Below are 12,471 nucleotides of genomic sequence, written 5' to 3'. Positions count from 1 at the left end.
AGGCGTGCATTGCATGCTGGGTAGTGAAGTCAGCATCCTAAATAACTGTCACAAATGCATTGATGCCATGTAAGCCAGACGTAATGATTTATTTGCATAATCAGCTTCTTTGGTCAGGGGTGCCCCATGTGGAGAATAAAACACCACGACAAGCCCAGAAAACACGCAAATCCAACAGCTGGCAACAAAAAGTCACATGACACAAAGACGAGAGTACTCGTGCTGGTTCTGCAAGAAAACAGTTCAATCCAACCATCAAACATCACGAGAAAACCTTTCCTTATGCAAAGTAGGTTAGTTCCTGTCTGAAGTCACCAATCATAGTCCTGTCAGGATCCTGAGTCCATCATCGAGTAAAAGACTAACCATCCAACCATATGACAGGAGCCCTGCTCAGCATATTGTCATCAAGAAGCACAGTCATTCTGCTTGTAACAGCCGCCCGCCAAGGAGCCACATTAGGATGTCACTTCCTGTCCGTGTGGGCGGAACTTTTGTGGAACAGGTAGATGGGCTGTTGCTTACCTGGAAACAAACAAACTTTGTTTACGCGAGTGTGCTGTGTGTGCGCACACATTTGTGTGAATGTGTGTACCAGTGTGTGTGAGGAGTCTGTAAGAGCTGAAGCCGACATTGTTCATCAAGTAAAAGGTGAACTGTTCAGGTCTCAGCTGCAAACCCCTGTAGTGATGGACCGTTGTTGCCTAGGAGACCAAACACCATTGCAATATATCACCTTAGACACAACTAAATATGTTACCATGGTAAAGGAAATGTGTTTGAGTGTGCATAAGTGCACTACCGAGGCTTTCTTGCGCCGACCATAGCGTTGCCACGGTTGTGGCTCGAGAACGAACAACCCGCCTGGCGACAGGCTCTGATAGGCTCGTCTAAACAGTCGGACAAGACCCCCATCACCTGCCTGCAGCTGCACCCACATGGTCACACCCAGACAGATGATGACATCATACTGACCTCGCCCAGGCCAGAACTCCTGCTCTGACACATAGTCACCCTGTGGGAAGAGTCACAGCTTATTAACATCTATAAAAGGGTACCCCTTTATATTATATTTCAACAATTTTAGTGACAGAGGTGCCACAATAGTGTACTGGAAGTATGTTGGGAATGATCCAGTCATGATGAAATTCAGACAGTTTAAAAGTGCTTTAAGTGAGCACTACTGGAAACATGCAGTTTTGGGTGTCTGCAGCTTTATTGCTAATGAGCTGTGTTTGTGAGCATTAGAGGTGGGGGAAATAATTGATTTTTAGATGCATCGCAATTCGGAAATGGACGATTATAAAATCGATTAGTAAACACCAATAATTGATAATTGATTTATTTATTGTAAATAAAGTAATGCAGACAAATCTGAAATTTGGCTGACTGCAGCGAGCCACCTTACCGACAGATCGACCAGCTCCTGTTTTGTAGGGCACTAATGTTCCAGTTTTGTACATATTTCTATTAATTTAATAAATGTAATGGGAATTAATTTAACTCTTTACAAATGCACTATTATTAAAAGTTGCAAGTGATAAAGGCTTAATTAGTGAAATTAAAAGAAATGTAAAACTGCATCAATACACATAAAGATGCATCAATAACCGATTTGTAATCAAATCGTAGCTCCTGAATTGTAATCGTAATTGAATCGTGAGGTGCCCAAAGATACCCACTTCTAGTGAGCAAGTGTCTCCAAGAAGCGCTATTGAGCCCCTTATCCCCTATTTACATATACCCACTAACTCTGCACTTGTCCAACAACAAAAAAGATGCTATATATCGCATACAACTACGAAATATTAAGGAGTGAGACACGACATTAGCATAGCTGAAAGTAGCTTAGCAACAATGCTAACATTACGGTCACAGTGTTTCTCAAACAGTGGGGCGTGCCCCCCCTGGGGGGGCATGGTGCAATGTCAGGGAAGTGCGTAACCTCCGGTAACATGCTTTTTTTGCTGTACCAGAATATGATGAGCGTATGTCGCACCTGGCTTCACTGTAACCACGGTGGGGGACGAGGAAAGACTGGTGTGTTGTTTCCTTTATTTTTGATAAGCTTACAATTGTCATTGTCTATTGTCATTGCCATTTATCGATGAGGGGGGCGAAATATTTTCTTCTTCCGCGGGGGGCGTAACAGAAAATATTTGAGAAGCACTGGGTTAGCACAATGATTCTAATTTTTTCTGTTAGGCCCGCCCTAGGAAGATAAAAACATTTCCCCACACACACTCTACGCCGCAATTATAATTAGTATAATTTGTCTAAAAAAATGTTTTAAGTACACCTCTGCAGAACCTTGTATCCCTATAAACATTTAAAAAAAACCTAACAACTACGGATCAACTAACCACCAAGAATAACTTTATTAACATTGTTTTTAATCTGTAACAGAAAATATATTAAGGGAAACTTCACTTTTTTAGAAATGTTGCGTATTGTTCACAATCATAAAAAAACGTGACAACTGATGTTTTTTTTTAATGCATTCTAACTCGTAAATAAACGTATATAAAAGTCTGCTTACAGCGCAGTCAATGGGAGGTCCACCTTTCCGCTAATAAAACCCAATAAAAAAGCATTCAAAAAGCGCCAACAACACTGCATTTACATTTCATGACTTGAATATTAGTTATTATTAGATATTGTTATTATAAGCCCTAACGCAGACAAACTATTTATAGCGGCACAGTGATCACGACCTTGTTTGCCAATGTTGACATGATTAGCTGCTTCCTCGTTTCTTTGCTCATCAAACTTTATTCATAAATCATGCCTCTCACTTGGATAGTAGAAGGACAAGGACATATTCCGACAAGTTGGTACAGTTTGACAGCCAATTTAGATCCAAAAATGGTGAGAACGACACAAAAAGGCGCTTGGTTCCACCCCTCCTTTTCTTTGCGATGATTATGACTCATTCTTCATCTAAATGGGAATATATGAACATCCTAGAAGTCGGCATGCTAATGACACCAGACATTGTATTATGTTTGTTGGCTCTCAAAGTCTGATTTGTGAGCAGTAATCAGTGATGGAAAAAAAAGCAAACGTGATGCGTTTTTTAAATTAATGCACCACGAATGCTTAAAATGATCAAAATATGTAAATATTAAATGTTATTATAAATGTGCCTGTTACTACATTACATTTATACTTATGTATATAAAACCTTAATGGAGGTGTTCGGATGTGTTTTTAAGGGCTTTATAGGCAGAATAGAGCGGCTCCCGAAGGCTCTATTGACATTTGATCACATTGATCTATTATTTAGAATGCATTAAAAAAAAATCATCCATCGCCATGTATGCCAAATGATCTTGAACGAACCAAAGAAAGTGTAGTTCCCTTTTAAAGTGCATCATTTTGTGGAAATAAAAAAAAATATCCTTAATTAAACCATAAACATTTTTGACTGACTTAAAACATTTGATATTGAAAAATCTAATCAAATAAACTCAATAAATAATGATAAATTGTAATTGACCGGCATCATTAACCCAGGAGCACAATAATTAAACCACGATAACCTACAAAAAACAGCCCCTTTAAGTGGCTGCCTGAATTTTGAAAGTGTTGCAAGCATTATACCCTCTTTCGGTTTTAAGCATGTAAACTAAGCGCTATGTAACACACTAACGTTGGCTATCATTAAACATACAGCCTATCGTAATATATTCTGTTAAACATAAACTACCATGTTTCCGGCGTTCTTATTAGATTTTTTTGAGTAAAAAATGTTTTACTTTGAGCAACCTTTACATTACATTACATTTTGGACCTAAACTACCGCAAAGTTGCTCGAAGTAGAACACGACACTTACCTGGATGAATGAGATGTTGTTAGGAAATCTGCAGGGGGGTCGAGGAGCAGCGAGGAACAGAGGAGGAGCTGCCAGAGGACCACGACTCACCCTCAAAGACAAGGGAAAGGAGAGGAGACGCAAAGCTTCATCTTGCTTTCCCTGCTGCATTAAGTCTTTCTTCCCCTTTGTTTTGACTCCTTCCGTCCTTGGAGAAAACAAAGAGATAGTGGAGCCTCCCCTTTTTGCTTCCTCCTCCACCAGATCATGTGACAGGAAATGCCTGATGTTCTGCTTTGCAGCATGAACCAATCTCCCATCTAGCTCCACCCCCAGGATATGTGCAGGGTTAAACCCACGGGCAACACTTAATGTCAGGTGACCAGCACCACAGCCCACATCCAGCACTTTTTTGTCTCTGAACCAGTCAGCTTCCAGCAAGCGGAGCCGAAAGTCCTCCTGGGGCCCGACACGACCCTCCCATCCGACGCCATAGAAACCATGGTAGCCATAGTATTGGCAGTGGTTGCCATACTGGTAGCGGTGTTTGTCCTTCTTCGGTGGCTGAACAGCAACTGCTTTACTTGTACACCTGCAGCGCAAAAATCTGGTTACCTGACAACCAATCAAATTGCAGTGCTTACATTGTAACACCCACCGGACGGTTCCCTCCCCTCCCACTAACGGTGTCTGGAACCAGGTTGTCTTAGTGACCAAGTCAGAGATGAGATGGGACGACTTTGTCGAGGTGGTGCGTCGTCGACTCTTGCGACGGTGGTCACCTGATTTGTGGGCGCCCCCTGGAGGAGGGTGTGTGTGTCTTCTGGAAAGGACAGGGGATGGGGCAATGTCCTCTCGACAGGTGATAGCAGTGTTAAGTTCGCAAGGAAGTGGAGAAATAAGAGCACTGCCCTCTCCGGCCAACAATGTAACTGTCAGAAAAAAAAAAAAACGTTATCAATCATATACAAAAATACTGTATAAATATATGCTTAGGCACCCGCACGCGCACTCGCACACACACACACACAGACAAAGTGTTAAAATGACGCTACTAATAAAATGTTGCTCTTCCGTTGTGACGTAGCTTCCTGTGTACTCTAAATTTCATCATTTCAGCAGCAACACAGATTGAATGTGATATCAATGTGTTAAGCATAATCCAAATATTTCAGAATAGTTTTATTGCCATTGTTTGAGAACGGGTTCACAAACTAGGAATTTTGTGAATATTTGTTATTGTTTGTACCATAAGTTACATACACATAATTTATTTCTTCTGGAAGTACCGCTTGTGTAGAAAGTTAGTGGAGACTATGCCTCTGGTTAGTAATCTGTCCGTTTGACGTTGTTTACCTTCAAGATAAATGTTAACACTTTAAAATGATGCTGCTGTATATGTGAAATGAACTCAGAAGAAGTAACACAGGAGTAATGAAATGCATTACAATTATGATTACATGTCTGTCATACTCTTCTCCCTGTACATAAACTGTTGCACCTCCAGTCACCAGTCCGTAAAACTGCTCAAGTTTGCGGATGACATTACCCTCATCGGGCTCATCTCGGATGGCGATGAGTCCGCCTACAGGAGAGAGGTGGACCAGCTGGCGTCCTGGTGCAGCCACAACAACCTGGAGCTGAACGCCCAGAAAACAGTGGAGATGATCATGGACTTCAGGAGAGTCACAGCCCCACCATCCCCCCTCACCCTGATTGACTCTTCCACCCCCGTCTCCATTGTGGACTCCTTCCGTTTTTTGGGCACCACCATCACCCAAGATCTCAAGTGGGAGTCGACCATCAGCGCCCTCATCAAGAAGGCCCAGCAGAGGATGTACTTCCTGCGGCAGCTGAGAAAACTTAAGGTGCCGACCGAGATGCTGGTGCAGTTTTACTCAGCCATCATCGAGTCCATCCTGACCTCCTCCATCACCGTGTGGTTCCCCGGGGCCAAAGTCCAGGATAAGCATCGACTGCAGCGCATCGTACGTGCTGCTGAGAAGGTGATTGGCTGCAAGCTCCCATCCCTCCAGGACTTGTTCTCCTCCAGGACCAGGAGGCGTGTGGGTCGAATCACAGGTGACTCTTCTCACCCTGGACACACACTATTCTACCCTCTCCCCTCAGGCAGGAGACTACGGTCCATCCAGACCCACACCTCCCGCCACCTGAACAGTTTTTTCCCCTCGGCCATCAGGCACATGAACAATAACTCCTAACAGTAGCTTCCTAGAATTCCTTCTAAGTCTATAACAAGATCTGATAGCTCAGTTACAGCTCTTGTTATTACCAAATCTGTGTTATATGTCTTTTATGTTGCACGATTGCACCAAGAAAAATTCCTAGTTTGTGAACCCGTTCTCAAACAATGGCAATAAAACGATTCTGATTCTGATACTGTAATCTAACTTCCAAAATAGTGACCAGAAAAGCACTTGAAGAAAACAGACCTCCGCCAGGCCCCAACTCCTAATAGTAAAAAAAAAATCCTGAATCCAGACGGTGATCCAGATCGCCCCGAAAATGTATTCACGTGTCCCATGTCCCATTTCTTGTAATTTTAGTCAAAATGTTCCCATAACTTTTTGAGCTATCATTGCGGAACGGAGTGAAGCCTTGTCAGTCATCCACTGTCTTTGTCTGTGTGAGTGGAGGCGTGATGTACTGTACACATGTGCTTAGGGTCCAGCGCATGTCTCACCGGTTAGTCGATCAGTGAAGGGAAATGGTTGTGCGGGCATCGCTGCTTTTTCCCCTCCGTGTCGGTTTCTGTGTCTCCTCCTGGACTTTAGTGGAGACAGTAGGACACCCTTTTCATCCCCCTTCAGGTTTAAAGGGTCAGTAATGTCTCGAGGAACTAAAATCTCTACAGGGCCTTTGTTCCTGGGTGGTAGGGGCGAACACTTATGAGTCTCCTGATTGGTTGACCTGGACAACATCGCAAAGTCAAAAGTTTGAGTTTTGATGTTAAAAATGTACTTGGACAATGCCAGAATCTCCTCACCTGTTAATATCATCATCCAACAAAGAGTTCAGATTCAGTGGGTCAAAGATGTTTCCGCCCATCAAAAAGTGTGTGGGTAGTACTGACTCCATTTGACCATCACTGCTGACGCGGTGACGACGTTTGGCCGGTCTTTTAAAAGGAACACCCACAGAATAACGCTTCCTGGAGATACGCTGAGCAGGTGCCGTCAGGGAGCTCTGACTGTTGCCGGTTTTAGGGGGAAAGGGACAGTGGCTGATGGAAACTTTTTCAGACTTCTCCAGTGACATCATTTTACCTGTTTAGACACAAAGAAGTTAAAGCTAGTTTGACTGCTGGACATCGTATTTTGTCTGGTTGATGTAACTTAACACAATACAGATTCAAACTCTGACAATGGCACAATCAATACATTAAACTTGGGGAGTTTTATTCAATCTAATGTCGAACATTTGTGGAGAGATACAAATAAAAATACAGCAGAGATTGACTTAGGAATTCATGTAGACATGCTTTCACAGGTAGCATGCTGCGTGAATATCATCACCATAGCTGGTTTTACTGTTGGCCAAATGTGTTATAAATGTCTTAACTTTTACTTAAATGTACTCATAGCCATTTTTTAAACATACCTACTTATTGTTGCCAAGAGATCCACAAGCACGAATTCGAAGAAAGCGTAAGCATAAATAGAAATGTTGGAGCGAGTACCTTTCTCCGCCGTCCTCTAACCACGCCCCCGCCACTGTCCCACCAATGGCGGGCTGAATCCAGCTAACAGTTAGCTTGTCATTAGCCACCCGTTCGAAGTTACCAACGCATTTCCAACTCGTCTATGAAGCCCCAAAAAACGTTAAAAATTCGAGCTCACAGCTGCCAGGAAGTACGCGTGTGTCAATGTATGCACGCCGCAGATATATCTCTGACAGACGACAACGCAACCATACAGTCAGCCATGCTAGATGTTAGTTTCTTCTCCCCCACAGTCTGGTACTGGCAGTCGACGTCAAAGGACAAATCACAACACAGATTATGACTCCGCCTTCTCCTACAGCAACCAACCAGGCACAAGAGATGGCCCGGGTTGCGCCTGACAAGAAACAGGCTAAAGCCCAAGTGTAATTTTATTCTTTTAAAATAACCTAATTGAAAGTGTCATCCTAATCCTGGAAAACAGTATAAAACATTTATAATTAAGTGATTTCTAAGTTTATACAATGGTATTTTACTATTATATATGAACAAGGCCTAAGCTATTGTGTACTGTACTGTGGCAGTAATCAACATAGACATTTTCTATGGTAATCAAGCCCTGTGTAAAAAATAGCCTTCAATGAAAGACACAGACATCACACAACAGCTGCACCAGTTTAATGTTTTGAGTCAAAAAACCTCCACTTCCACTTTTTGTTAACCATTTTCTTCATGTATATAAGAAAAGCTTTAAATGGGGCGGGGGCTGTAATATGGTAGGGCTTTGATAAAAGCATCCAGTCGTGTGCTGAAGAGCTCACTGTCCAAAGCGTCACCAAGTACGCATGTTGGGTTCTTGACAATATTCTCCACGTACAACTGAAACGCAAAAGGCATACACACGTCATATATTTGGAGAAAATTAATTATCTGTTTTACATTGTGTGTCGCTTACATTATTGTACAAAACCCAAAACCAGTTAAGTTGGCACGTTGTGTAAATTGTAAATAAAAACAGAATACAATGATTTGCAAATCCTTTTCAATGTATATTCAACTGCAAAGACAAGATATTTAATGTTCTAACTCCATCCATCCATCTTCTTCCGCTTATCCAAGGTCGGGTCGCGGGGGCAGCAGCCTAAGCAGGGACGCCCAGACTTCCCTCTCCCCAGCCACTTCGTCCAGCTCTTCCCGGGGGATCCCGAAACGTTCCCAGGCCAGCCGGGAGACATAGTCTTCCCAACGCGTCCTAGGTCTTCCCTGTGGCCTCCTACCGGTCGGACATACCCTAAACACCTCCCGAGGGAGGCGTTCGGGTGGCATCCTGACCAGATGCCCGAACCACCTCATCTGGAGCAGCGGCTTTACTTTGAGCTCCCCCCGGATGGCAGAGCTTCTCGCCCTATCTCTAAGGGAGAGCCCCGCCACCCGGCAAAGGAAACTCATTTCGGCCGCTTGTACCCGTGGTCTTGTCCTTTCAGTCATAACCCAAAGCTCATGACCATAGATGAGGATGGGAACGTAGATCGACCGGTAAATTGAGAGCTTTGCCTTCCGGCTCAGCTCCTTCTTCACCACAACGGATCGATACAGCATCCGCATTACTGAAGACGCCGCACCGATCCGCCTGTCGATCTCACGATCCACTCTTCCGTCACTCGTGAACAAGACTCCGAGGTACTTGAACTCCTCCACTTGGTGTTCTAATGTTCTAACTGAGAAACATATTTTTTTGCAAATAATCATTAACTTAGATTTTAATGGCAGCAACACATTGCAAAAAAGTTGGCACAGAGGCATTTTTACCACTGTGTTACATGGCCTTTCCTTTCAACAACACTCAGTAAACATTTGGGAACTGAGGAGACCACTCTTTGACGTTTTTCAGGTGGAATTATTTCCCATTCTTGCTTGATGTACAGCTTAAGTTGTTCAACAGTCCGGGTTCTCCTTTGTCGTATTTTACGCTTCATAATGCGCCACACATTTTCAATGGGAGACAAGTCTGGACTACAGGCAGGCCAGTCTAGTACCAGCACTCTTTTACTACGAAGCCACGCTGTTGTAACACATGGCTTGGCATTGTCTTGCTGAAATAAGTAAAGGCGTCCATGAAAAAGATGTTGCTTGGATGGCAACATATGTTGCTCCAAAACCTGTATGTACCTTTCAGCAATAATGGTGCCTTCACAGATGTGTAAGTTACCCATGTCTTGGGCACTAATACACCCCCATACATCACAGATGCTGGCTTTTCAACTTTGCGCCTATACCAGTCCAGATGGCTCTTTTCCTCTTTGGTCCAGAGGACACGACGTCCACAGTTTCCAAAAACAATTTGAAATGTGGACTCATCAGACCACAAAACACTTTTCCACTTTGCTCGGGCCCAGCGAAGTCGGCGGCGTTTCTGGGTGTTGTTGATAAATGGCTTTCGCTTTACATAGTAAAGTTTTAACTTGCACTTAGAGATGTAGCGACAAACTGTAGTTACTGACAGTGCTATTCTGAAGTGTTCCTGAGCCCATGTGGTAAAATCTTTTACACACTTATGTTGTATTTTGATGCAGTACCGATGCAGGATCTAAGGCCACGCCCTTGCTGCTTACGTGCAGTGATTTCTCCAGATTCTCTGAACCTTTTGATGATATTACGGACTGAATATGGTGAAATCCCTATATTCCTTGCAATAGCTTGTTGAGAAATGTTGATCTTAAACTGTTTGACAATTTGCTCACGCATTTGTTCACAAAGTGGTGACCCTTGCTCCATCCTTATTTGTGAATGACTGAGCATTTCTTGGAAGCTGCTTTAATACCCAATCGTGGCACCCTCCTGTTCCCAATTAGCCTGTTCACCTGTGGGATGTTTCAAATAAGTGTTTGATGAGCATTCCTCAACTTTCTCAGTCGCTTTTGCCACTTGTGCCAGCTTTTTTAAAACATGTTGCAGGCATCAAATTCCAAATGACCTAATATTTGCCAAAAACAACAAAGTTTAGCAGTTCGAACATTAAGTATCTTGTCTTTGCAATGTATTCAATTGAATATAGGTTGAAAAGGATTGGCAAATCATTGTATTATGTTTTTATTTACAATTTACACAACATGCCAACTTCACTGGTTTTGTTGTGGACAAGTTGTTTTAAATCATGTGTCACTTGCATTAATGTTGATTAGTTTACATTGTGTATCACTTACTTTAATGTAGTTCTTTTACATTGTGTTACATCACTGTTGATATGTTGTTCTACATTGTGTCACTTGTATTGATGTAGATGTGTTATTTTACATTGTGTATCACGTACGTAAATGTAGTTGTTTTACATTGCATTGCATCACTGTAGATGGATTTTATGTAACTTAAAAGATGTGTTGTTTGACAGTGTGTGTCACGTGCGTTAATGTAGATGTGTTATTTTACATTGTATGTCACTTACATTAGTGGACTTGTTTTTAATACTGTGTGTGACTTATGACGCCGTGGATGTGTTTTAAATTGTGCCATTTATGTCGCTGTAGATGTGTTGTTATACATTTTGTATCACTTATGTTAATGTAGTTGTTTTACATTGTGTCACTTGTAATGTAGTTGTTTTACATTGTGTGTTATATCAATGTAGATATTTTGTTTTATATTGTGTGTCACTTATGTTAATGTTAATGTATTGTGTCACATCGCTCAGGATGTATTGTTTACATCTAGAGTACTTGTTTTTATATTGTGTCTCACATACGTCGCCATAAACGTGACGTTTTAAATTGTGTAATCTACGTCGCTGTAGATGTGATGTTTTACATTGTGGGTCACTTAGGTTAATGTGGATTTGTTGTTTTAAATGGTGTCCGTTTTACATTGTGGGTCATTTATGTTAAAGTAGATGTGTTATTTTAAATTGTGCAGCACTTACGTTGCTGTAGATGTGTTGCAGTGTGTCTCTGGCGTTGTTAACTGACAGGTCGGTGTTCATGACAAACATGAGTCCACTGGGAGTCTCAAAGTAGTGAAGACGATACCGGCTTGTCTGGAAGGACAGAAATCCGTCCCTCCTGAAGACAGGACGCTAAGGACCAAGTCATGGACAAGCAAACATGCCAGGGCAGGTAATGCCCAAAGGATACAAGTCCAGTGGAGACATCTTAGTGACAAAGGAGCGGATGGAGAACAGCATCCCATACATCAGCTTAAACTCCTGCAGACAGACATTTGTTGAGGAGGACACAAAGCAAACAATTTAAATGTTTTAGATGATAAGAAAAAAAGAAAGACAAAAGTTGAACCTCATCCTTTGATATGCCAGCTTGCTTCTTACGGTTCCATTCGCTATAATACAAACACTTTCCGTTTCGGTCAAATATGTACAAGTTATGGACTGTCATCTGAAACACAAATATACAACTAATTAAACATTTAAAAAGTGATATTGTATGCGTTCAGGATGAATTGTTGAAGACAACGATTATTCGTTTGGGAAGTACAGCTGAGCTGTGAATCTTTAAACGCCATGAATTCGAAAGGACAATCTTTGAAATCTCAGTTGTTTCAAATTCTCTTAAAAAAACCTCCTTACAATGCCATGAAAGACAGAAAGTAGTATTTGAAATCGAAAATAGTGCCAAATATTATGAATTGGAGTCCGTATTTACCATTAGTTCCTTATTCTGTAGGACCCCACTGCAGGGGCGTCCAATCATATGCCTGATCACAATTCGGAAAGACGCAGAATCGACATGTCGCGACGTAGATTACCAAAACGGCACCAACGGACAGTTTTGCAAGTCCCCTCATGGCAGATAACCCTATTTACGTTTTTTTAATAAATAAATTAGCTTAAAAAAATCTCCCTCTTGCCTATCATTGGTCGAGCATTGGTGTGTCGAACGTGCGGCCTTGGGGGTATTTTCGGCCAGTAGCTTGGCTTTACTGGCCCTTGGTATCGTTCAAAAATCATGTAAATTATACAGATTTTTC

General features: G+C 42.1%; 2 protein-coding genes across 5 annotated transcripts; both read right to left on the bottom strand.

The window, feature by feature from the left end:
• Positions 1-70: 70 nt before the first annotated feature.
• LOC133606458 (7SK snRNA methylphosphate capping enzyme-like) lies at positions 71-7,822 on the bottom strand. Of its 4 annotated transcripts, none has more exons than XM_061960439.2 (8): positions 7,437-7,822; positions 6,823-7,102; positions 6,520-6,701; positions 4,474-4,747; positions 3,837-4,407; positions 803-1,015; positions 596-704; positions 71-525 (listed from the first exon to the last, which is right to left on the bottom strand). In XM_061960439.2, the coding sequence occupies exons 2-8, from the start codon at positions 7,095-7,097 to the stop codon at positions 467-469; spliced, it is 1,683 nt and encodes a 560-aa protein (XP_061816423.1). In that variant the 5' UTR covers positions 7,098-7,102; positions 7,437-7,822; the 3' UTR covers positions 71-466. The 4 variants fall into 4 exon arrangements, with proteins under 4 accessions (XP_061816423.1, XP_061816419.1, XP_061816422.1 ...); XM_061960435.2 differs by having other exon boundaries at positions 6,520-6,746; positions 7,437-7,820; XM_061960438.2 differs by having other exon boundaries at positions 6,520-6,746; positions 7,441-7,820.
• Positions 7,823-8,153: 331 nt separating this feature from the next.
• On the bottom strand, positions 8,154-12,281 carry trappc1 (trafficking protein particle complex subunit 1). The gene is made up of 5 exons (XM_061959010.2): positions 12,147-12,281; positions 11,781-11,879; positions 11,622-11,692; positions 11,411-11,549; positions 8,154-8,376 (listed from the first exon to the last, which is right to left on the bottom strand). The coding sequence occupies exons 1-5, from the start codon at positions 12,192-12,194 to the stop codon at positions 8,248-8,250; spliced, it is 486 nt and encodes a 161-aa protein (XP_061814994.1). The 5' UTR covers positions 12,195-12,281; the 3' UTR covers positions 8,154-8,247.
• Positions 12,282-12,471: the final 190 nt, after the last annotated feature.

Source organism: Nerophis lumbriciformis, linkage group LG05 (genome assembly GCF_033978685.3).
Source record: "Nerophis lumbriciformis linkage group LG05, RoL_Nlum_v2.1, whole genome shotgun sequence".
In the NCBI taxonomy this organism is placed as follows: Eukaryota; Metazoa; Chordata; class Actinopteri; order Syngnathiformes; family Syngnathidae; genus Nerophis; species Nerophis lumbriciformis.
Note: the sequence above shows the minus strand (reverse complement) of the source record. Positions and strands in the feature narration are given on the sequence as shown.